Below are 26,680 nucleotides of genomic sequence, written 5' to 3'. Positions count from 1 at the left end.
AGATGATAGCTGAGCTGGTCTAGTCTGGTTATCTTGGCTACTACGGGCACCAGGCTTCAAACTCATTCTGCTGGCTCTCCTGGCCCTTAACACTGGATGTCAGGAGCCAGACCAACCACCGCTGCCACCATCACAGGGAAGCCTCACTGTGGCCCGTTTCTTTGCACCCCTAGCTCTCTAATAGAAGCCTGGAGTTGGTGTGTCTAAGTGGTGGGGGGTAGGGCACATACCTGCCTTCTCGCTGCAAGAAATCCAAGGGTAGCAAATGGAACTTAACTCCTACCCAGAAAATATAGGTGGAAGAATTGCTCAACACTAGAAGGGGTATCATTGACTGGCTATCAAAAAAGAATGTTAAATGTCCACTAGAGACATTTAACAGTCAAAAGATCAGAGAGAAAATATCCTGATCTTGTTGAACAGAATAGCCACAGCCCCTGGAACTTTACACGGGAGCTGTTCACACCAGGGCTAACACATTGCCTCCCCTGTATTCTTCACTGTATAATTATCTGTGCAGTTTCTCAGGCAGAAGTCAGTTAAATAAATAAACAAAATTTTCTGTGGGGAAGCCAATATGCACTCCTCCCTCAGTAGTTTATAGCAAATATTTTAATCAAAATGTTCTCTACATCTAGTATTTTTTCTATGCTTCTATTGATGTTGCCATTAGAGCTGTTGAGGTTTTCAGATTTCAATGGGTAACTGAAAAAATGATTGCCTTTAAATCACCGCATTTCTCTGAAGATTTTTAAAAATAGTTCTCATTTGGATATTTATTATTTCATGTAATGTTAAAAATCACAGAGCTTGAATTAACATTGTATAATCATATATATTTGATTTTAAGGATAATTCAAAACTACAATTTTAAGCATTTTATGTATAAAATAGGTTGAGCAAATAAAAACAATCTTTATGTTAGCAAATTTCCATAACAACACACAAGTCACAGAATGATTTTTATACAACCCAAAGATTGTGGAATGCTAAACTTTAGGACTTAGGGATTTCATGATCCTATTTTCAATATGATTGAGGTTGCTATTCCAAGCATCCAAAATACAAAATATTTTAGAGTAGTCATTAAAGACAAAATTTTTTTACAATAATAACTTTCCAAATGTTTTCTTGTGTCATAGTGCTTGTTCCTTCTCTATGTGTAGAATTATTTAGTCAGGGAGGGAGGGCGGGAGAGATGAAGGGAGATATAAATATTCCCTTCTAAATAATCCGTAATTCCGCCAGTCCCCTAAGCATTCTTCTTAGTACCCTCTTTTGGATCCCTGAACAAAGCTATTTTGTTTCCAACTATCTGACCAAGATGTTTCTGTTACAGCCCAGACTGATTGACCTGAGGGATGTCCAGGGAAAGGGGGAGCAATGTCTCTTTTGAGGTCTTCCTAAGCTTTCCAAATGCTTAGTGTGATTTCACCCCAGAATTCTACTGAAGTTTAGGCAATTGTTATGGGGTTGTCACAACTGAACACAAAAGGCTCTTGGAATGAGGAATTCAGGAACTTTCCAGTGTTAATTCACTGTCATGGAATACCACAGTTTCTATCAGTCTACTATGGTTTTCTTTCAGTAAATACTTCAAGGGACTATTTATCTCAGCCTTACATTTCCCAACAGAATTATTAATCAGACCCATCTCCACAGCCACTGTGAGTGAGACAGGCATAGTTCAGGCTTTCGGGCTTGCCAGGAGAGCAGTAAGCCTCTTGTTTTTCTTGGCAGATATTTTTGTCTGCATGTGGTTCCTTCTCTTCTTTCCTCAGACCACAAGATTCTGATTCCTTGGAGCCTAGAGGACCCTCAGAATTTTCTTCACCCTGGCTATATTCTGCAGCAAGTACCATGTAGTTTAACCCTTCTTGGTTCCTGGTTTCCATTAAAGCAATTGACATAATTCCATCTGAAGTCACACAAGTCATACTGCCATCTTCATCTGTAAAAAAAGCATAAAAGTTATTCTAGCATCTATTTGACTTTCTTTACCTGTAATATACAGGCTGTATGAGAACTATAACAATACCAACCTTATACATTAGTTCAGCCAATATTTATGAGGCCCACTGAGGGAATACAGAGATAAACAAGACATGTTCCCTGACCTTGAGTTAGTGTAATCTTAGTAGGAGGGTAGAAATATTACCACAGAAGGTGATATGTGCTACATAAAGGAAAACATAAACTGTGGTTAGAGTGCAAGAGTGATTACATCCACCACAATGGGTGGATCAGGTCATGAGAAAACAGCAAGAATAAGGGTTCCAGGGCAGGAGCTGGCGGGGGTGGATTGCAGAATGGGTAGGCAGTCAGCATGACTGGCCCTCCTCAACTGCCTAATCCCCATAAGTAGAATATGGAGCCATTAATATTAATTGACAAATAAATTAAAATGAGAATGCTTACGATCTCAAAAGGCTGATCAGGAATGGACACAGGCCTGGCAAGTTTTGATGGCAGATTTGAAGGAGGCAGAAAATGACATGAAATACAAACATCATTATCATCTCTGTCGTTACTAACATTCATGGAAACCAAGCACTTCTAAACTGTGCACATATACAAATGTTAAAAAGTGATAGGGAGAAATATGATATTGAATTTTGTATAATCGAGTGGCCCAGATTATTGAGAAAGTTTTAGAATTTCAACAAAAACTTAAATCTTTAGTATGTGTAGCTAACTCATGTTATCAGCTGCTTAACTGCCATATCTTTAACCCATTAAGTGCCATATTGGGAAACTTTCTGACAAAACATGATTGATTCTTAATTATTGCCAGTTGTTAGGTTATTAAAAAAACTTTTTAAAAAGGCAAATAATTATTTTTTACAAATTCTGGTGCCGTATGTCAAAGAAAAATCATTAACTAACTACGTCTTGGGTTCACAGTTCTTAGAACAATATTTAGTAATTTGATTCGGTAAAGCTTTCAGCAGGCAGTACATCTTATTGCCTAAAGAACGTATGAGAGATTGGGGGGGGGGTGTTTTGTTTGTTTTTGTTTTAAAACTGAATAAAAGGTGTGCAAGTCCCTTAATGCAGAAATAGGGAACAAAGACAGCACACCCTTAGTAACCCTCTCTTTAAGAGGGAAATATTAAAATACAGACATCCCAGTAAGACAGGGTATTTACAGACGAGACATATGCTGGCTGACAGGCTATGTTTAGAACAGCAGAGGAGCATTTAGATTTGTTTCCTGTAGAACGCTCTGGGCTGGTGAGGTGATGTTTACACAAATGTTTGGATGAAGTCACTGAGATATTTTTACTAGATGCCCAGATTTGTTACTAATCTCTCTCTCTATTCCCACTCTACCACATTAGGTTAGTAGGACCATAGGATAAGTGTGCTATTATTTGTCCTTGTGATCTTAATGTTTTTTTTTTTCCCCAAACAAATTCCTTCCAATGTCTTCCTTATCTTACTATATACCTCCAACAGAAACAATGAAGACAGGCCTCTTCCTGTTTTGCTAAATATGCCCACCAATCTACAAAGCAGTAAACTGTTTTTAAACAATTTCTATTTTCTTAAAAAGTAATATAGTTAGGCTTCCTTTGAAGGGGAATTGAAAACCCATGATTTCAACCCTTTGCAAATTTTTTACCTGTCAATCTATTTCTTCTTTCTTCTCTGTCCCTTTTGTTTAGTCACATCTCAATTGTCAAACATTTTAGTGACTTCCATATCTCTTTTCACTCTTTATTGTCGGGATATGTATTCATTTCAAATAATAGAATGTGAATTTCTCTTTTACTAAAATTATATTTGTGTTGGCAGAAAATTACTCATTTCTAGCTACATTTTCAAGGTTTGATGATCTTCTCTAAACTCTTACTTCATTATTCTGTAGATTCATGTCTGCTTTTCTCTTTCTTGAATATTATTTAGAATTTTGATTCAGTCTGCCAACAACTTTGGCACCTAAGAAACCAGGAAAAAATGGAGTATCTTTCCCAGCAGGCTATACTGCTATGTTCTTTCAGATACTTAGCAGTTAGGTATGTGCAGTGCACTTTTGATTGTGTACTTGAGAAGCATGTGTGGGCAATTTCCTTACCACAGCCATATCTCTATGAAGACTCTGGAATGGAGCAAAACTCCAGCCTCACCTCAGCATATGACTATGGGCCAGTTTCTAAACCTCAGTCTTCCCCTCCATAAAATGGTGATATAATACACCTATCAAAGAGTTATTGTGAGGATTTCATGTAGTACAATGCATGACACATTAAAAAATGCTAAAATAAAATAAAAGCCATTTTTTTATTTTAATTTTCTAAGCCATTTTTTAAGGGGGTTTTGTTCCATATTTTTGTGTGAGTATTATTTGCTACTTGTCTCAGTCACATAGGTGACTTAGGAATGCAACATGGTAAAAAGATTATCTCCAGGGATCATGGAGACTCGAAGCAGCTAAGGTAAAGCTAAGCTCTCAAACCTTCTCACAGCCATAATGGTATGATTTTTATAAGATGCCTGCACACATTAGAAAAAAAGAAAGGACTCCATGGACAAAGTAAAAGGGTTGGGTTTTAAAATACAAATCAACTGCAGAATCCTTTTATTCCTCTGAAACTTTTTTCTTTATAGCATTTGATCCCCATTCCTTATTGAGCCACTCTCCTTTGAATTTCCATGACAATACTCTTTCACAGACTCCTTCTTTCCTTTCTGGCTTCTCCTCTCCATGCCTGCCATTTTTTTTTTTTTTTTTTTTTTTGTGAAAACCTTCATATATTGACTGTTCTTTCAGTGCCATGCTCTGTCGCTTCTTATTTTATACACTCTAATTGTGTAACTGGTGATTGAAGCCAAAGACTGTTGCAGGTGGTGTCCTCTGGAGGGGGTGCAGGGAGGATGGATAGCCCCAGGGAAAATTCGACAAAGTATGGGCCCAGGTGGAGACAATGGTAAGAAATATAAGGGACTGCAGAAGCAGCCCCAGCATTCAGTGTTCGGGATTCAATGTTCCGGATTCAGCTTCCGGGATTTCATTGTTTTTTTGGATCTTCAGCTATTTGGGGTCAGCGATTTCTGCCCCTACCATGTTGATCTTCCAGAAGGCTATTGTGGGCCTCTGAAGGATGTGGAGAGGCTTCCAGCAGCCAACCTCAGACAAGAAAATTTCAGAGGTTTTGCAAGTAGCTGAGATACTGAAACTGTTCCTTTCTGCTGCAGCTAAGGCCCAGCAGGGAGGGCAAAAACCCAGAGGTGGCTGAGCTGTGGGTGTGGCCATTTGTTGGGCTGTTCGCTGTGGTAGTGGCTGTTTTGAGTGGCGCTTGTCTGGTGCTGTACTGGGGCATCTTGGCAGCTCTGTAAGCATCTCCTGTTGTGTATTCTGCGGACTTCGTAAGTTGGATCCTGGCATATTGTTTGGCTGCTACATGCTGTAGGGCCTTTGCAGCGGGAAGACACCATCTTCGGAGCATTTGTTTAGGATGAGACTGCTTCAGGTGAGGTAACGGCCATTTTTGGCCTCAATAACTCTTTGTTTTTCTTTGGTTTGTTAAATAAATCCCATTATTTTTCTCTGAAGCTGAGTAGTCTTGCAATTGTGCATGTGCATGAAGAACTCAGGCAATGACCAATAAACTATTTGGGTGCTATCATTGGCCAGTTTTTGTGCCCATTGCTGCCTTGTATCAATTGAATGGTCTCTCACCTGTATCCTTGACTTCAACTCCCTCCATTTACAGGATCTACTTTCAACTGAATACTAGACTTCTCCTCTAATTCCATAGCCAACTCAAACCAAACATGTATAAAGCTCTTCCTTCTCCTAGCCCCCCATCTTTGGAAGTGTGCTACTTTTAACCTAGTTTCATGAATCACAAGGATTCAACATGATTGCCTCTCTTCTTCACTAATTAGATGCCAAATCCTACAGCATCTACCTTTGTTCCTTCCAACTACACCTGTTACCATTCATTAACTCAGCTTTCATTAACTATCCTTTTTCATCTGTTTTGAGTAACCACTAGCCCTCCAATTTCATCACTTGCCATTTCATAAAATGTCTTCCGTATACAGTCCCTTTCACCTAGTTCATTCAGTTCACACTGAAGAGAAACCAGAAAATTCTGAAAAAATAGTCACACTTACCTTCAAAGCCTTCATTTATGACTCCACTGGTTGCTTCATCTCTGCATTGAGATATGCTGTTTAAGGAAGCACTTCTGAATAACTGAAGCTGATCTTGAATTTCATTGAAAGTAGGTCTTTGGTCAGGTTCCTGAGCCCAGCACTGGGTCATTAAATTCCACCTGGATAGGAAGTTATGTAAGGGTATCATTTGATAATATTACTTTACCCACATACAGTCATTTTAGAAGGAAAAATTTCAGTTATTTATAATTGTCTGTAATTAATATAAATGAAGAAGAACCAAAACTTTGATTTCTATTTACTAATGTGCAATATTACTTTTTATAGTTACTAATGTAAATAAGTAGATAAATAGAGGGTTGGAAAATGTTTACCCAACATATGATGGAACTAATAGTTCCATTATAAAAGTTATCAAAAAAAACTGAGATTAGAAACTTTTACATTCATACATTGATATATAAAACAAAATCTAAGAATTACTTCCAAGACACACAGATATTTAGTATAGAACCAGATTTGATTGGAATGCTTTCACTCTTTATTACATTGTCAAGTTATGAGAGACACAGTTCCCACAAATATTTATAACTGGTTGATTAAACACTACCTTTAATAGCTGTCTGAGAAATGTCTTTAGAACACTCTTTATCTTTTCTCACCATCATCCCCTTTCTGGTGGCAAAACATATGACTGATAACATATAAATCATTTCTCTCCTCCCACTCTTGGATAAATGAGTACTGAAGTGCCATAGAGAAAACAGAAGCTCTATAATGCAATAGTATTTTAAAGGTAAAAAGCGTGATTTGTGCTCTTCAACTGGCAATGGAATAAAATGAAGGGGCTTTTAAGAATCTAACATCCTAAAAAATGTATTTCTTATGCTTTTCAGATAAACTAATAATGATAACTATACCTTTGGCATGGAGGCCCTTAAAAATATGCATTGTCACAATTCAATATCAGGCATTATTGTACTAAATAATATTTACAAACACTCACGCATGATATACTGACAGGTCCTTCACTTTTGTTAAAATTTGCCTAGGCTGATTGTTCTAGTTCTAAACATTTACGTACTCTTCACATCTGAACTTTAGCCAAGTGTTTTAGGTTGTGTTTAGCCAAGTGTTCAGGTTGAAATTACTCCATTCAACATAGCAATCCTTTATTCCTTTGACTTAAATTTTTTTCTCAAAATTGGATAAGATTCGTTAACCGCGTCCATTATTATTAGTCTCTATGAGTATTAAAGTCCTTGGATTGATAAAGCAATTGAAATTCAACAGACGAAAACGCCACATTATCTTTCAGTATTAAGGGGATGAGTTTCATAGGTATTTTTAAAAAGCACATAAAATACAAATTTTGCAAATTCCCTCACTCATTTACCCAATCCTGGAGAGATCAACCAGTAACTAGGTGCACATATTTTTAGAGGGTAAAATAAGATGGTGAATCTCATGTTCTCCCATGGTTGCCTCCTACTTTGGAGAAACTTCTAGTAATTACAGATATTACGGGGATACATCTGTCAGAGAACCCCAAAGAACTCACACTTGAAGTAGGTTGCCCTTTGATCCCATTTCTACTCCAGAAATGGTTGTTGTGCAAACTAAAAGTTGTGCAAATTATTGTTGTGCAAACTAAAAGTTGAAGAGTATACTGAGGATGGGGCTTTCCACTGTACATCCAGGGCTGTGGAAAGAAGGGCAGGAATGCTGTGAATGCCCTCATTCCATTAATAGCTGAACAAGCACAGCCCAGCCATCCACAGCTCACCTGGCCCCAGAGTGCATCCAGGTGCTGAGTATTTAAGCAATGAATAGAGGGCGCAACATGGCTCAGTGTAGACTTTCAACCCTCTAAGCTGGGCCTGTGATCTCAGAAAACAGGCACAAATAAAAATCAGTTTCCTCTGTACTCCAAGGAGAGTAGTTAATCTTTATTATGACAACTGAAGGAAAGGCCAAATTGAATGGCATCACTGAGAACTCCATTTTCTAGCAGGTTGGCAACAGATCTTTAACCCTTCCTGGGTCTACTGAAAGCATGCAGTACTTGGGGGCAAAGAGCATTATTTGCTTTTTAATTACTGATGTTCAAATAAACTCCCAAAGCACCAGTGAAAATCTGGGTTTCCAGGAAACTATATCTTTCATCAGATTAGGGCAATAATATATCCAACTGATGAATTATTTATAAAGATAAGATTATATAAAATATGATTTTTTCCACTTACAAACAAATACTTTTCTAACATTCTTTTTTCCTTATCCTTCTAGTTGCATTTTTGCATAGCTTTAGATAAAGCAAAATTCAAGATAGCTGTATTTTTCTGCTCCACAATAGGATAAGTAGTTGTCTACCTCCATCCTCCCAAAACAAAAAATGAATATACCAACCAAATGTATGATTCAGTGATTGGCTCCTAAAATGTCTATCAAAAAAAAAAAACTGCATAATTGTGATGAAGTACATAACCTCCCTTGGTTAGGGGTTGGAGGGCAGGTAGGAGAGTTGCCAGATAAAATTCCCAAAATATCATGAAAATTTTGTGCAACTGAAATTAGGAGGGAAATTTATGAGTAGATATACCAATAGATGTTTAAGAGCTGCAAAAACAGTGATGCTTGCTGACTGTATGTTGGAGGTTTTTCTCAAATGTTACATAATTTCTTTTCCCTTAATTAACAGAATTTTTTTTCATCTCTCCAAAATTATGATGAATTTATTTTTTAGGCACCACCACCAAAATTGTTCATATCTGATCTCCCTATAAATATCCCAGGGGCTGTAAAGCTAAGTCAGAAATACACATTGATTAAAATCTCTTTCTTCTTCAGCTGGAAGATTTAAATAATATAAAAATATTCACCAGTAGAGCATTCAACCAAGATGCCCAGTTCTTAATCATCTTTTGGCTTCAGTCTGAATAACCCTCTAAATAACACAGCATAGTCAAGTCTGTGCACTATGCGTGTATCCGCATACTGCTAATTCCTCCTGCCCTTGTCTGTACCACACAGTTTAGCACTTTATTACATGTTGGCTTGTTATCCAAGTGCTCCACGTGTGTGTCTTTTCTTTCAAAATGCATTCACAGATGCTGAAGAGCCATGCCTCTTGTTTAAACAGCTTTGAGTCCCATGCACATAGATAGAATTATGCACACAACAAAGGAGATTATTATTATTTGTTTTTCTTTCTTTTTTTGTTTTTAGAAAACTCTTGGGTAAAACACCTCTTGGAAAAAGCTTCAAAATGTGATGTCCCCAGAAGTTGTTCACAAGAAGATAACATAGTACTTAGTACAATAACTTGTCTTTTATTATTACATCAAAATTATTACATCAAAATTACCTCTTCTGAGGATAGCAAAATTATACAAATAGTGGCCAGAATCAATTTAGTATATCACTTAAGTCACTTTGTGTTAAATTCATAAATATTACAACCTGCCTAATTTTCAGTAGTGCTATATCTCATTATCAGCTATGATAATGGTAATCTAACATTAAAACATTATATTCTATTTAATAGAAACTTCTATGCAGATTATTAGCCCAAACATATCTTCCAAAACAAAGTGATGTGTGTGTAGTGTGTATGCATGCTATATACTCACACTATACACACACACAGCTTTCATTTATTTACTAGAACCCACCTAACCAGTAATACAGATGTATTCTATACTTCTAAATCTTCTTTCTGAAGTGAAATAGCATGTGTATATAAAAAGAGACCATCACACATTGAGTAAATTAAGTGCCACACTTTAAATTTTATGTAACTTATACAATCTAAATTTCATATTTTATTTAAAAATATGTCAATGAGACATAAGATTGTGCACTTAATTTTATTTTGGGGGTGTTTATATTAGCATAATTAACTTACAGATCATCAGGACAATTTCTTGGTGGCTCCAGTCTCCCTCCTGCCTGCACATAGTTTAAAACATCAAGATTGGAATGAGCTGGATAAGGCTGATGGCCAAGAGTTAAAATCTCCCAAATCACAATTCCAAAAGACCTAAGAATATTAAAGAATTTGCTTTAGTTATATGTACTTGAAATATCATGCTTACAGTAGTTTCTTTTACATAAATTCTCCTGGGGCTGTTGCAATCTACTTTGTGATAGTCATTATTGAACCCATAGAAGGCAAATGGGAGACTTAAAAGCAAGTTAATTTAAAAAAAAAAGTAAAACAAGCAGCTGACTGCCAGCAACTCTTCAAAAGTGATAGGAAGGCTTTGTGGAGGCATGAAAACACGCACATGCACACTCTCACACGCACACATGCACACACTGCTTCTCCTCCTTGATTAAAACTGCACTGCAGATCTTCAGTACTTAAAACCATCCATATGCTGACATACTTATGGTGGGTGATCAAAAAGAATTTTACATTTTTCCTTCTGAGTTTGAGAGCTAGTATACATAAAGAGGGAAGGTATGGGGCCTCCCCGGTGGCGCAGCGTTTGAGCGCTGGGTTGCAAAGCTGCCCGCAGCCTCTGCAGCGCCAGTTCAATCCCCGGCTGCTCCCCGGCCACCAGAGGAGGGTCCCACATGGCGCGCAGACCTCTCCTGCCGCCCGCTGCTCCCCTCAGCAGTGTACTTCGGTCCTTCTGCCTGCTCTGCTCCCCGCTCTGGCTCTGGTGAATTCTCTCACCCTCCCGCGCTTCTGACTGTACCCAGTGCATGTATAAACAAACAAACAAACAAATAAATAAATAAAACATGCCTCTATAAAATAAATAAATAAATAAATAAGAGGGAAGGTATGAATAAAAGCTGGCAACACTGAGGATCAATTTTACCTCATTCCCAACTTTTTCTAGGGTCAGTCCAAATTAAAAGTTATTGAATTTAAATGTCTCTATTTTGAGCAACCCTACTCAAAAGTTTTGGGTAAGTAAACAAACAAACAAACAAGGCCTTATTCAAATAATACAGACATTCAACTTCCCCAGGTCTTAATCTTTGAGATCCATGATTAATGTTTACTTATAAATTAATGATCAAACATTAATTCATAGGCACTAATTCCTACTAGTCATTGCTTTTACACTTTTGGGGAGTAATAACATATTTGAAATAATTTACCTATTTCCTATATGGTAGCAAAATAAAGGAGGGAGGAAAGTAAAGAGGTGAGACCCAGGATTAGTCCCACCTAGGCCACTATCTTTCATTGTAGCCTGAGGCAAATCACTTAATCTTTCTGGTCTTCTGTTTTCCACAAAAAACAAGGATGGGTGACCTTTTATGATCCCTTCCTGCTCTGACATTGACTAGTTCTTCTGTGTCCTGTTAAGCTCACCAGACATCAGATTGAGTAGTGAAGAGTCCATCCATCAAACTTTCTGGAGGCATCCACCGAACGGGCAGTAGGCCTTCCCCTCTCTTTCTATAGTAATCATTTTTATAGATGTCCCTCGCAAGTCCGAAGTCCCCAATCTTCACTACTCGTGATGGACTGGTATAATCTTTCACAGAGACAAGGCAATTCCGAGCTGCCAGATCCCTATAGCAGAAACTATATTTAATAATAATAATAATAATAATAAAGTTCCAGAGATCACACAAGTAACATACAAATAACACTAGTAGAGCCGCAGAGAAGAGAGACTTTTTACAGAAATAATTGGCATTTTAAAATAATGAAAATGTTTAATTATCTTGTATGTTTTACCCAAATTTTAGATGATTATTGTACAATATTCATAAGACCCTTGTATCCAGAATATCACTGTACCTGTGAATGAAATGCATCTGCTCCAAGTAGACACAACCTTTTGAAATATCTACACACAGGTCTACAAGGTCAACCAAGGTAAGTAAAGGACCATGAAACTGTAAAAAATGAATGAAAAATTATAGGTGCTTTCCCCATTTGCACAAAATATACTTGATATATTTTGTCACACATGTATACGTATGTCATATACATGTTTTAAAGGAATTTTTATATGGTTATAAGAATTCAGACAAAGAGAAAAAACAACTAATTTGTATACTTTCTATCAAAATATGCATAAATGAGATTGTATTTTGTAAGCAGAAGCAATATAGGATTTTTATTGGAAATATCTCAAGGTATCGGGTCAGACAGACCAAGATTTGAAGCCTACGTTTGCTACTTTCTAGTTGTGGGGTTGCTCAAATTGCTTAGTTCACTAAGAAACTTTCTTGTATGTAAAATGAGAACAATAGTTCTCACTGCATAGAATTTGATACAAGTGATGTAATATGGCTGAAACATAACCAGTAGTTAGTAAAGAGGAGCTGCTCTCATAAATAGTAAGATCACCACTTAAAAGTGATAACTAGATTATTTTTTTAAAAGATTTATTTATTTTTGCATTCAAGAACTGGGGTACAGGCCAGAGGTGTGGGGAGGTGAGAGGATTCACCAGAGACAGAGAGGGAACAGAACAGGCAGATATACCGAAATACACTGCTGAGGGGAGCAGTGAGCAAGGCAGGAGAGGTCTGCAGTGCCATGTGGGTTGCTCCCTGGGCAGGGATTGAACCTGTGCTGCAGTGACTGTGAATAGCTTCATAGGTTGTCCCTTAACCCCTTGTGCCATCAGGGAGGCCTGATAACTAGTTTAATTGTTGGCCCAATGTCACTATTGTTTGTAAGTCAGTTATGACAATGGCTTGTTCCTTATATGAGTTTCATCTAAAGTGCTGCCAATACTCTATTTCAAGTCCACAGATGACTCTTTCATCTAAGAATCAGCACAAAAGACAGTTGAAATTGTACTATCTTGCAATGATTGCTACATGGAGAAAACCAGTTGAAGTTTTTACTAGCATCATAGGGAGAAAAAAACAATCAAAGTTCCTGCCCTAAGGCTATATTCATACACTGTCCCTCCAATGCCATTCCCCTGTAAGTACCCTGAGCCAGGGCAATTACATCCCTGACTTCCCATGTCCCCAGTCTCTTGTGTTCTCATGAGCTTGCTTCATTGTCACCTGCTGCCTGTTGAGCCTCAGGCTACACCAAAATCTCTTTATTCCATTTATTCCAGTTTCTCTTCTCACAATCTATATTGAGTCCCACCTCACCACCTGCAGTACTTTAATCTTGCTCTGCATTTCTTAATCTCTCTTCTTTGTGCCTACTGTCACTCCCAGAATGCCCTCCTTATTCTTATTCTCCATGCACATCCTTCACTGAGCATCTCAAGTGATTCACAAATTTGTAATCCCTCAATTCTTCATAGATGGATGCTTTTAAATGCTGCTCCTCCTTCCTTCCCTGACAAGCTCATGTCTTGTCCACAAACTAGGAAGAATCCTTATCTTCTAGGATTCAGCATTGCTATGTTCCCACTCAACAGCACCAAGGTCTGGTAACTAGCTGGGTCTTACTAACAGGAATCAGTCCCCTTGCAACCTTGTTCATGTCCACTAGACACTGGTCTCATGACCTGTGTCTGAGTTTCTGAAGGGTATGCTAACTAGTTCACTGGTCTCTCTGAGTAGAATGCTGCTCTGCCCTTGACAAAACCTACTCTGCTCTAAAGATTTCCTTTGCCTAAATCCCTGCTCCTGGCCTACAACCTAGTAGCTAGTAACCTCTTTCCTGCTAATGGATTTTTTAGAATATCACCTGCCTGCCTGCCAACCTGGGTCTCTAACCATCCCTGTGCCAGGTACTGGTGTTGACATTGGAGAGAGAAAAGAGAATGAACTGGGGCTGTAGGCAGAACTATAGAACTTGCAAGACTTGCTAAAATGGTTGTAGGGGAAGAAAAAGCAAGAAACTGAATGAAATGGAGCAGCAATATACAATCAAGAATTCTGTTTTGGCCAAAATAAGCTTGAGATACTTATTAGAATCCAAACAGATATGTCAACTGGGTATGGACATATAAATCTGTAGTCAGTTAAGACATAAGAGCTAGAAACCTGGGACTGAGAATATGTGCTTTTTCCAATGCTGCATGATCCCTGATTTCCAGAAAATATGATTCTAGCAATGAGGTCTTATTTTTCCACTAACTAGTAAAAACAATTTCAAATAACCAAAAATATAAGTCTAGGATTCTAATTGTCCTAATCTAATAGGAAGGAAATCTAGTAATTATTTTCACAGAAGTCTTCTAAGTTTCTACCATCAGCTAGAATAATAGTTCATTGATTAATAAATAAAGAAAATTACTAAGAAATCATAGGAGATTTGCATTCCAAAATAAATTCTGTGGGCCCCTTTTCTACCGTTGTCATGCGAGCTTTACGTAAGTAGGTAAGAAGGTCTCCTCCTTCCATCAATTCGAGGATAATGTACTGGGGTTCATTCAGCAGACAAACTCCAAGCTGCTTCAGAATGTTCGGATGATTAAACTTGCTAAAAGGTGGAAAGAGAGACAGTGAGATGACAGGATAGCAACAGAAGCCCTAACTGAGGGGACCTGAATGGAATAGATCAATTTTTTTATCCAGAGACTTCTTCAAACCCCAGATGTTTTTTTCTCTAAGCCTCCTTTTCCAGGTTCTGGTCTACAGACTGGGCTTAAGGAGGTAATATGGCAACCCCTAGTGGCCAATGCATATGTATTGTAGAGGCTGATTTTTAGGAGAAATTTTATATTAAGAATTTTGTGTTTGGGGAAAGTTATTTTTTAAATAAATGTATGTCCTCAAATGATACTTGAAAAAATTATGCTTTTCATCATCAAATTACAAAATAACATTCTCTCCCTTTTAGAAAAGCAACTCAGACATGCCCAGTGTGGCTATACTCTTTTCTCAAAAGTCAAAGCAAGTAAGCCCAAATTTAATTAGATTCCACAGCTTAGGATCCCTTGGGTCTTCCCTTAATGCTGTCCACAAGCAATTTTCATGACCATAAAATGATTCGAGTCTTGAAGACAAGTTTACCAATATTAAGGATCTTTTCATTGACACTTTAGTTGATCTCCTTGACATAAATTCACACATTTAGATAAATATAAGCATATTTAAAGATGAGCATCTTTAGAATTCACTTGCAAAATATAATTTTTACTAAAAAAAAAAAAAGGAGAAACTTTTTGCCTGAGGACTGCCTGCACCCAGGCTCAGAAGACTGACTTCTACAGAACACTAGGTTCTACAAACATGTTTTCATTGAAACAACAGTCATTCTTGTTTTGGTCATGAGCTGTTATGTTGAGTCATTTTGAATGTTAAAAATCCATTGATCGGATGTAAAAGCTTTCTACTTGTACCAAGGGAAAATTATTTCAGAGCTGCCCTAATACCTCATCAGATGTGCCTCCTTCAAGAATTCAATCTTCTCCTGGTCTGTGGAACCCTTCTTCAAAGTCTGTGCAACGTAAGAACAAGCCCAGCATCAGTATAGCAGATGTTTCTGTGAGCTCGGTGGGTTAATAGAGAAAATCTTTGTTTTGTTTAGTAATATTCACTCTGGTGACTGAAAATAGATAATAGATAATGCACATGCTCTGTAAGCCTACTCAAAAGTTATTGATTATTTTTAATCAATAACTCCTGTTATTGATAGTTTTCAAATAGGAAAATCTTATAGATAAAAGATCTAGTAATATTTATATGAAGTCCCTCTAAATTTAAATTATAGAATTCTATAAATGAGAACAAAATTGGCATTTAGACCCATTTATGATTTTTCAGTTTTCGACTCAATACCTATTTCCCTCTGCTTCCTTGGGTATTTCTAACAATGTCCAAATTTGTTTCTTGAAATCAAGGTACTCAGTCCTCAACAATTGGTCTAAGCTAATCATGAAGGTCATGTACTGCAATACTCTAGTCTCCTTTGCAAGTAAGTGTTGTTCACATAGCTCAGTTATGGTCAAAGACATATGAGAAAAAAAAAAAAACTGCTGAGGGGGACAGAGGTTTGTAGAAAACTTTTACTTTCCTGAACATCTAAGACCATGTTTTTCCTCTTCTTTGCCTGAATAAAGATGTGATGCCTAATTCTATGGCAACTATTTTGGGGCCATGAGGCAATATGCATGTGCAAAGTTAAGAGGATTTTAGATATACTGGTTCTGACTGACACCATACTCCAGCAATGCCAGCAGTCATCTTGATATGTGAGGAAAATAAACACTTTTTAAAATAAGTTGAGGTTGGGATAAGTGAAAGGACTTTTAAACAATATCACTGGGAATTGGAGAGAATTTTGTCAGCTTTTCTGATTGTATAGCCTACCCTCAAAGCAAAAACTCCCTAACAAGCAGTGATCAGTATATTACTCAATTACATGAAAGATTCATCATCCCTCAATGAAAAGAAAGTTTTACAAAAATCTGAGAATATATCCAGGACTTTCCTAAAACCACCTTATATATACCATGATAAAAAGTTGTGTAGTAGAGCCAAAAAGCTACATCCCATGGAACAAATCCAGCATGTCACTTATTTTTGTACAACTTGCAATCTGAAAATAGGTGTTACTTTTTTTCCAACTTTACTGAGGTATAATCGACATGCTACAATTTTAACAGCTAAAAAAATCTGTAACGAAGAATAATACTTAGAACACATGAAAATTGTATGAAATTCAAATTTCTGTTTTCACAATAACATTTTATTGGAACACAGTCACACTCATTTGCATATTGAATATTACTGCTTTTGGCACTGCAATGGCAGAATTGCATTAAATTGAATGCAATTTTTACAAGTTACATACAACTGTATTATAGTTGAATCCATGTAAATCCAGGTAAATATGCTCACATAACATGTTAAGCAATTACAACATCCATGTTACCTTCACTGCTACTTTGGTCTCTCCACTTCCAAGTCCTAAAATGTCCACTGCTGTCCCTTCATACACTTCTCCAAAGGCTCCACTCCCCAGCAAGAGACGCAGAGTCAGTTTTTCCCGAGGGAAGGCAGGAAGACTTTCAATCTCCTCTTGGGTTGGAAGAGTACTGGAAAATGATAACAATATTTTTGGTCTTTCAAAATACATGTGGTTTGCCAGGTGGGTTGGTGTTAGTGTTAGGACTTGAGAGAAAAAGAATATGAAAATGAGAACTCATAACTTTAAAATACTGTAGTGAATTCTATGTAATAAAGGGATGTAGAATTTTGTGTTCCCATTCCTTTCCTCTTCTACCATCCAGAATATACCTTCCCTAGTCCAAATCCCAAACAAAACCTGTCACTTTGCTTCTAGGTACCTTCATTTTTATAGATATATGCATGTGCATACACTGCCTTGAAATATTTACTGTACCTTGATCTGTTAATGTTATCAGCTGGCAAGCTTTTCAAGTTGCCAAATTTTATTAAAAGCCAGTGCAAATTAGTAATAAATACATCTGGGTTTATAAGCTAAAAAGCTTTTATTTTTACCTGTTTCACACATCTTAATCTCTTATGTAAAACAAAAGTTACTATGTCTACCAAAACCAACTCCATCTTCATCAGGGTTTTAAGACAATTTAAGCTTTTTCATGTGGAATATTATGAAGAGGAAAATTCACCTGCATTTGAAATGCTTTCAGTTTTCAAAGGAGAATCTTGAATATCACATATAATAAATATTTTTTCTAAGAAAAATCACTTCTGAATAGCTGCGTTAGGTTGCTTCCATGTTACTTCATAGCCTTCATTTTATCTTAAACTATAAATTTCTAGAAGCAAAGCCTATGATTACAATTCTTTCTTATATAGATGATATTTCGCATCTGTTATCAAGAGACATATAATATTTTCTTTAATTATAATAACAGTGAAATTTCAAATTCATCTATATTAAAGAGGGTTTGTAGGCAATCACCATACAACATCTAAAAATGGGAAAAGATTGATTAACTAGCACATGCATGAGACATTCAGAATTCCTCTTTCTGTCACCTCCAGTTGAACCAATCGTTACCAATCACTGTCTTCAAAATAAGTATATATCTCCTTGTTTCATTTATTTTTGAACTATGTGGTAAAACACTTAATTGATTTATATTTTTTTCCTTAGGATAAGATATCCACATAAATTTGCCATAAATCCCAGGTCACACTTGGCAGAGGTCACACTTGAGAGTTAAGGGGAGGATGCTATTAATAATTATGTCAGGAAAATGGACATAACCAGGACAATCTCTGGCACCACGGGATATGTGGGCACTCTCTTTCTCTGCCCACTCTTCATCTAGGTGCCCCATAGTGATAGCCTTACGTACTGTATTGCATAGCAGGCATTAGCCAGTCCTACACCAGTTGCCAGACCTCGAAGCTCACTCAACTCTTTGTCTTCGTTTATGAGACCTGTCAGTCCTTCCTTGGGAGTTTTTTTATTTTTTAATCTTCTATGCCAGACTATGAAGGCAAAAGGACATAATTTACAAAATGAAACATTATTTCCTTCAGGAAATATTAGCAGTCCATTTTAAGTGTTTATGCATAAGAACACTATTAACAGAACAATAGAATCTGATTCACAAATTTTTCATAATAGAAAAACTATTAAATCACATAACTTTTTGATATCCTTTTTCACCTACTGCTGAGAATAATGTTTAACATATTTTTATTGCTATTATGAACAAGTGGAAGTATATTAATATCAGAACTTATTTCTCAAAATTGCCTGTAACCTAGAATTGAATAAACCAAAACAAATCTGTATAATAGTTATTAGTGAAACAAATTCATTTCTGAGTCCAGGTATGTCCAAGTTATACTTCTCAATAGACCTGGGGATGATTTCAATATAATGGTAGGTTTTAGTTTAAAAAATATAAAGAGTACAAGAACATATATCCATTGTTATACTCAAATATATAGAAAAATTATTGAAATAAACTCCACCAAGTATTAGCAGTGATCCTCCCTAATTATGAAATCATGGGAGACATCTATTGTCTTCTTCACACAATGAGCAAATATTTACACAATTATAAAAAGTGACATTTTCAAAGATTAAAATGCAATTATGTCAATAAGATCACCCATCTATACTAGACTGACTCAGAAGTTGAAAACAGCAAGCATACTTTGTGAAGATGATCGTTAAAATTTGAATTTTATTCCATAGTAGTAGTAGTAGTAGTAGTAGCTTCTGGAGCCAATGGGTTAGAGTTAGTGAAATGAAATGCAAGTGAGAGACTACCTTTGCTAATGTAGTCTTTTAAATACTAGTTTTAAGGCCCCATACGGCCTCAGGGACACCAGTTATCATGTCACGGCACTGCCTTGTACATCTTGTATACTATTGCCTTTCATTGTTGTTTATAAGTATCTCACAATTTATCTTTTCACATAGCTATGTCTAACCTTATGAAATGGCAAGCTCCAAGGTGAGCAACTCTATTTCAGTTTTACCTTTCCCTCTGTTGCCAGCAAAAGGCTAACATTACACACTCTATTAGACCACTAACCAAAGCAAAGGTTGTCAATGTTTATTTTAAATGCTAGTTTCACTTTTACATTTATAAGTATCACTGATGAAAATTCTCAAAACAATACAAATATTTAAATAATCGCTATTTATCATTATTTTAATAATGCAATCTTTTCTCATGCATTCTCACACCCTACTAGTAAAACCACATGCACTGCTACTAAAAGGAAAGAACTGAATTAGCTTAATTTAGTTTAATGATGAGAAAATACAGTGATAATACCAAAATCTATGCTCAAAAATCCATGAGTTCCAAATGAAATAAAGACCTTTAAGTCCTGAGAAAATCAGATATCCATAGGATGCCTTGGAAGCTCAGTAAGTTGTCTGAAATTATTTCATGTTCATTAGAGTTATGGTTTTATATTATGGTGATGTACAACTAGACAAAGGTCAGATGAAGGATTCTTCACATAACACTCCTTCCCAGTAAGAAAGCAAATAAGCAGTCTAGCCTATATGCCAACTGCCAAATATACTGCAGTCATATGCATAATTCTGGAGAAGCTGGCTTAGTGGTACAAACATCAGCTGTGCAATGTTTAGACACCCTGGAACCACAGGTTAAGGTTCTGGCAGGGTCAGCTGAAATGTTTAGCTTTCCAATTTAGCTGAAGGAATTTCATATATTATCCTGTGGGAAGCTGTGAAAAGAAATCTAAAGTTTCAATGTGGGAGGGGCGGAGCAACATGGCGGCGAGGAGACGCTGCGAGTAAGATCTCCCATTAAAAAAAGTTAATAGGGAGGAAAAGCGGCAGGTCCCAGTGAGAACTGGGACACGGAAGATAAACGGGTGACTCCAGCAAACTACCCGAAGAAGAAAGTGGCCATAAAAGAGGACTAGAAGGGAGGGAAGCGCAGAACCCTGCTCCCCTCCCCCGCCCACAGAGGCGGCACTCTCCTACCGGCAGAGAGGAGGGAAACAACAAACCAAAACGGCCAACAAGAACAAACGACCCAGCAAGCGGGACTGTGAGTGGAAAGGAACTATTGCAGCCACCACACCCCTTGAACGGGAGCTGAGGCGAACCCTGCAGGATTCGCCGCGGCGGTGAGCGAACGGCTCCGGGCGCCATTAGAGAAGAACAAAGACCCCGGGAGACGCGCGCACACAGCCCGGGCTGCCGGTAAGCTTGCTCGGATAACGGCGTGCTCAGCGCGCTTGAAAAGCAAGTGCAGACCAGGATCGCGGCTGCCCAGGTCCCCGCGCCTGCGACCTAGGCTTGGGAGACGACCTAGGCTTGCGGGGAGACGCGCAGAGGTCCTCACTGAGGTGAAGGTCCCTCCATGAGTAAGCAGGAACCAGGCGCCCAGGCACGGGAGCAGTGCAAAAGGCGCCATTCCCGCGCCACTGAACTGGGCTACAGCCCGCGTCCTGGAACTGAGGGCTTTGGAACTGAGACCCGGGGCACGAAATTAGGGGCGTGGGTTCCCCACGACGGTGGGGCACAAGGCAGACACAGCACCCCAAAGCCGTTGAGGTGTACCCTACCATCCCCGCTCTGCTCCCTGTCCCACGGGGTGGAAAATCAGCTCCCCAAGGGCTCTAGGAGAGATCTCTGGCGCCACCTAGCGACTTGTAGCCAGCAGAGGCTCCTGAAGGAGCTAGTGGCCAGCTGGGGAGTTAGCCCACACCCGGCCCGTTCTGAACAAGTAGTCTGAGCACACAGGGAGAGCGAGCACCCACAGCCAGGGCAGACCAGGCACGCAGAAGAGTGTGCCTGACACCGGACGCGCAGGGAGTGTGTCCCACATCACCATTTTAGAACAGGGACATTTCTTCAGTAAAGACTACCTGCAGAAGGCTTCTTCAGGAGCCAGAGGTGAGCGGGGGAAGTTCGCCCACGCCAGACCCCCTCTGGCCTGCAGTCCAAGCCCAGAGGGGGAGCAGAAACCCACCGCTGGGGCAGACCAGGCGCACAGGGGAGTGTGTCCCCACATCGACATTTTAGGACAGGGACCTTTCTCCAATAAAGACTGCTTGAAACTGACAGATGACTCCTGGAGGAACCAGAGGGGAGCAGAGAAGCCCACCCAAGATGCCGGCCAGTCCCAACAACACAGTGTCCCAACGCATACGGCAAATTAGAAAACAGACAGTAGGGAGGAGAAGAACCACACGCAACCTAGCAACTCTCCAGAGAAAAAGCACACCACAAAAAGAAAACCAGCCCCCAGATTGCAACGACAGTAACTTGGAAGAACTTCTGAGCCTTCCAGAAAGAGAATTTAAAATTGCCGTGATTAAAAAACTGACAGAAGTCATAAAGGAAAACAATGATAAGGAAAAAATAATCAACGATCAGAAGAATGAAATTGAGTCCCTAAAGAGGGAAGTAAAAGAAATGCAGGAGATCAAAGAATTAGTGGAAGAACTAAAGAATTCTGGGAAAAGCAATGAAAGCAGAATTGATGAAATGGAAGAACGAATAAGTGCTCTTGAAGACACAGAAATAAAAAGAACCAAAACAGAAAAGGAAAGAGAAGTACGAAGGAAAAAGAATGAAGAAAGACTTCGGGAACTATCTGACTCCATGAGGAAAGGAAATATAAGAGTTATAGGAATACCAGAAGGAGAGGAGAGAGAAGGAACAGAGAAAATATTCAAAGAGATAATTGAAGAGAACTTCCCAAATGTGAAGAAGGAGCTGAAAATTGATATACAAGAAGCAAGAAGAACACCAAACTTCCACGACGAAAGAAAAAATACAGCAAGACACATAATAGTAAAGCTCCCAAGAATCCAGGACAAGGAAAAAATAATGAAGCTGGCAAGAGGGAAGAAACAGATAACATTCAAAGGAAAGCCAATCAGGCTGACATCAGACTTCTCCGAAGAAACACTACGGGCAAGGAGAGAGTGGAGGGACATAGTCAACAGACTCCAAGAAAACAGATGCCAACCAAGAATACTCTATCCCGCAAAGCTCTCCTTCCTCTTTGAAGAAAGAATATGGACCTTCCCAGACAAACAGAAACTCCGGAATTTCATTGCAACTAAACCCCCACTCCAAAAAATACTACAAGGAGTCCTAAAGCCAGAACCTCAGAGGGACGAATAACAATGAAAGAAGGCCAAAAAAAAAAAAAAGTTATTAAAAGAATAAATAAAATCAAAGGAAAGACAAACACAATGGCAAATACAGATGTTAACATATCAATATTAACTCTAAATGTAAATGGACTAAACTCTTCAATAAAAAGACACAGAGTTGCAGCCTGGATTAAGAAACAAAACCCAACCTTTTGCTGTCTCCAGGAAACACATTTAGCTACAAAGATAAAAATAGGCTCAAAGTTAAAGGATGGAAAACAATCCTACAAGCAAATGGACCAAAAAAGAAAGCAGGAACAGCTATACTTATATCAGATAAAACAGATTTCAAACTCAAAAAGATAAAAAGAGACCCCAATGGTCACTACATTATGATCAAGGGGACAATACTTCAAGAAGAAATAACACTCATTAACATATACTCACCAAACAAAGGAGCACCAAAATATATCAGACAACTGTTGTCCTCTCTGAAAACAGACATCAGAGAAAACACATACGTAGTGGCAGACTTCAACACACCACTATCAACAATGGATAGATCAACAAGACAAAAAATAAGTAAAGAAACCAAAGCTCTAAATAAGGACCTAGAGCAATTGGGCTTAACAGACATCTATGGAACACTAAACCCCAAAAAAACGGAGTACACATTTTTCTCAAGCGCACACGGATCATTCTCCAGGATCGATCACATACTGGGGCACAAGACAAACATCAACAGATATACCAAGATTGAAATCATATCAACCATCTTTTCTGACCATGAAGGCATCAAACTAGAAATAAACCATAAAAAGAAGGCAAGGAACTTTCCTACCTCATGGAGATTAAAACCACACTACTGGAAGACCACTGGACTAATGAGGAGATCAAATAAGAAATTAAAAAATTTTTTGAATTGAACGACAAGGAGGACACCAATATCCTAAATGTATGGGATGCAGCAAAAGCAGTAATAAGAGGAAAATATATAGCAATAGAAGCTCACATCAAGAAACAAGAAAGAACTCAAAGAAACAACCTAATCTCGAAGCTCAAAGATCTAGAAAAAGAACAACAAAAAAACCCCAAAACCAGTAGAAGAAAAGAAATAATAAAAACCAAAGCAGAAATAAATGAAATTGAAACTAAAAAAGCAATCCAAAAGATCAATGAAACCAAGAGCTGGTTCTTTGAAAAAATCAATAAAATAGACAAACCCCTAGCCAGGCTCACAAAGGAAAAAAGGGAGAAAGCACAAATAAACAGGATCATCAATGAAAGAGGAGAAATCACAACGGACACAGCAGAAATCAAAAGAATAATCAGTAACTACTATGAACAGTTATATGGAAACAGTTTAATAATCTAGAGGAGATGGACAAATTCCTACAACTCTACAATCACCCAAAGCTAGATAAAGAAGAAATAGAACACCTAAACAGACCAATTACAATTAGCGAAATTGAAATGGTAATGAAAAACCTCCCCAAAAACAAAAGCCCAGGACCTGATGGATTTACAAATGAATTCTACCAAACATTCAGAGACGAATTAGTGCCTATCCTTCACAAACTCTTCCAAAAAATTGAGAAGGAAGGGACAATACCAAACACGTTCTATGAAGCCAACATTACACTAATACCAAAACCGAACAAGGACAACACAAAAAAGGAAAACTACAGGCCAATCTCCCTAATGAACACTGATGCAAAAATCCTCAATAAAATTTTAGCCATCAGAATCCAACAATGTATCCATAAGATAATTCACCACGACCAAGTAGGATTCATTCCAGGGGCACAAGGATGGTTTAACATCCGAAAATCAATCAACGTTATCCAACACATCAACAAAAAGAAATATAAAAACCATATGATAATATCAATAGATGCTGAGAAAGCTTTCGACAAAGTGCAACACCCATTCATGATAAAAGCCCTTGAAATTCTTGGGATACAAGGAACATACCTCAACATCATAAAGGCCATCTATGACAAGCCAACAGCCAGTATCATTCTCAATGGTGAAAAGCTGAAAGCAATTCCATTAAGATCTGGAACAAGACAAGGATGTCCACTCTCACCTCTGCTTTTCAATATAATACTGGAAGTCCTAGCCAGGGCAGTAAGACAAGAGAAAGACATCCAAGGAATCCAAATAGGAAAAGAAGAAGTCAAACTATCACTATTTGCAGACGATATGATATTATACATAGAGAACCCCAAAAACTCCACAGAAAAGCTAATTCAACTCATCAATCAGTTCAGTAAAGTGGCAGGATACAAAATCAACATGCAAAAGTCAGTAGCCTTCCTATACACAAACAATAAATCTGAAGAAGAAGAAATCAAAAAAACCATCCCTTTTGTTATTGAAACAAAAAAAATCAAATATTTGGGAATAAATCTAACAAAAGAGGTAAAGGACCTATACAAAGAAAACTATAAAACACTGTTAAAAGAAATAGAAGAAGACACAAAGAAATGGAGAGACATCCCCTGCTCGTGGATTGGAAGAATAAACATTATTAAAATGGCCATCCTTCCAAAAGCAATATACAGATTCAATGCTATTCCAATCAAAATTTCAATGTCATTCTTCAAAGAAATAGAACAATTATTGATGAAATTCATATGGAATCACAAAAAACCCCGAATAGCCAAAGCTCTCCTGAAAAAAAAAGAAGGGAATGGAGGCATTACACTCCCAGACTTCAAACTATACTACAAAGCCATAATCATCAAAACTGCATGGTATTGGAACAAGAACAGACATACAGACCAATGGAATCGAATAGAAAATCCAGAAATAAACCCACAGATATATGGTCAACTAATCTTTGACAAAGGAGCAAAGAATATGCATTGGAGCAAAGAAAGTTTGTTCAATAAATGGTGCTGGGAAAACTGGGTCGCTACATGCAAAAGAATGAAGCTTGACCACTACCTCACACCATACACAAAAATCAACTCAAAATGGATTAAAGAACTAGACATAAGACCTGAAACCATAAAATATATAGAAGGAAATATAGGCGAAACACTACGTGATCTGCACATCAAAGACATCTTTACAGACACATCACCCAAAGCAGTGATAGTGAAGGCAAAGATAAACAGCTGGGACTACATCAAATTAAAGAGCCTCTGCACAGCAAAAGAGACAATAACAAAAACAAAGAGAAACCCCACCAACTGGGAGAACATTTTTGCACCCAACACTAATGATAAAGGACTGATCACAAAAATCTGCAAAGAGCTGATGAGACTCAACAACAACAAAGAAAAGAATCCAGTCAAAAAATGGGCAGAAGAGCTAAAAAGAAACTTCTCTGAAGAGGAAATGCAAATGGCCAACAGGCATATGAAAAAATGTTCAACATCACTTGCCATCAGGGAAATGCAAATCAAAACTACCATGAGATACCATCTTACACCAGTGAGAATGGCACATATTAAAAAAACTAGCAACAACAAATGTTGGCGAGGGTGTAGAGAAAAAGGAACTCTTCTGCACTGTTGGTGGGAGTGCAAACTGGTCCAACCACTGTGGAGAGCTGTGTGGAGATTTCTGGACCTACTAAACATAGAGCTTCCATATGATCCAGCAATTCCACTCCTAGGTATTTACCCAAAGGACACAGAAACATCAATTCCAAAGAACACCTGCACCCCTATGTTTATAGCAGCACTGTTTACAATAGCTAAGCTTTGGAAACAACCCAAATGCCCAAAAATAGATGACTGGATCAAGAAGATGTGGTACATATATACCATGGAATATTACTCAGCATTCAAAAAAGATAAACACATGCAATTTGCAGCAACATGGAACATGGATGGCGCTGGAAGGGATCATGCTCAGCAAAATAAGCCAAAAAGAAAAAGAAAAATACCGGATGGTCTCACTCATAGCAGGAATCTAGAAAACTTAAATAAGGGACCAGGAAAATGAATAACTATAAGAAAGTGAAAATCAAAATCAACAAAAAACTATGAACCAGAGACACTTTTAGGGGGGGCGGGGGCGGGAGGGGAGGGATTGGGGTCAGAATGGGGGGGCTGCAATTGTATGGGGAATATAACAATAAAATTTATAAAAA

The 26,680-nt window shown here is 37.9% G+C and overlaps 1 protein-coding gene across 1 annotated transcript in view; it reads right to left on the bottom strand.

Annotated features, from left to right (window-relative positions):
- Positions 1-1,530: 1,530 nt before the first annotated feature.
- Positions 1,531-26,680, bottom strand: part of ROS1 (ROS proto-oncogene 1, receptor tyrosine kinase) — a gene marked incomplete at its 5' end in the record, with an annotated part of 105,732 nt that continues 80,582 nt past the window's right edge. The window contains 9 exons of the mRNA XM_084228398.1: positions 1,531-1,951; positions 6,124-6,284; positions 10,034-10,168; positions 11,462-11,665; positions 11,897-11,994; positions 14,374-14,503; positions 15,399-15,463; positions 16,901-17,063; positions 18,318-18,453. Coding sequence (XP_084084524.1) covers positions 1,641-1,951; positions 6,124-6,284; positions 10,034-10,168; positions 11,462-11,665; positions 11,897-11,994; positions 14,374-14,503; positions 15,399-15,463; positions 16,901-17,063; positions 18,318-18,453 — 1,403 coding nt within the window. The 3' untranslated portion in view covers positions 1,531-1,640. The remainder of the gene's footprint in view (positions 1,952-6,123; positions 6,285-10,033; positions 10,169-11,461; positions 11,666-11,896; positions 11,995-14,373; positions 14,504-15,398; positions 15,464-16,900; positions 17,064-18,317; positions 18,454-26,680) is intronic.

The sequence above is a fragment of the Talpa europaea genome, assembly GCF_964194135.1.
Source record: "Talpa europaea genome assembly, chromosome: 2".
NCBI lineage: Eukaryota > Metazoa > Chordata > Mammalia > Eulipotyphla > Talpidae > Talpa > Talpa europaea.
Note: the sequence above shows the minus strand (reverse complement) of the source record. Positions and strands in the feature narration are given on the sequence as shown.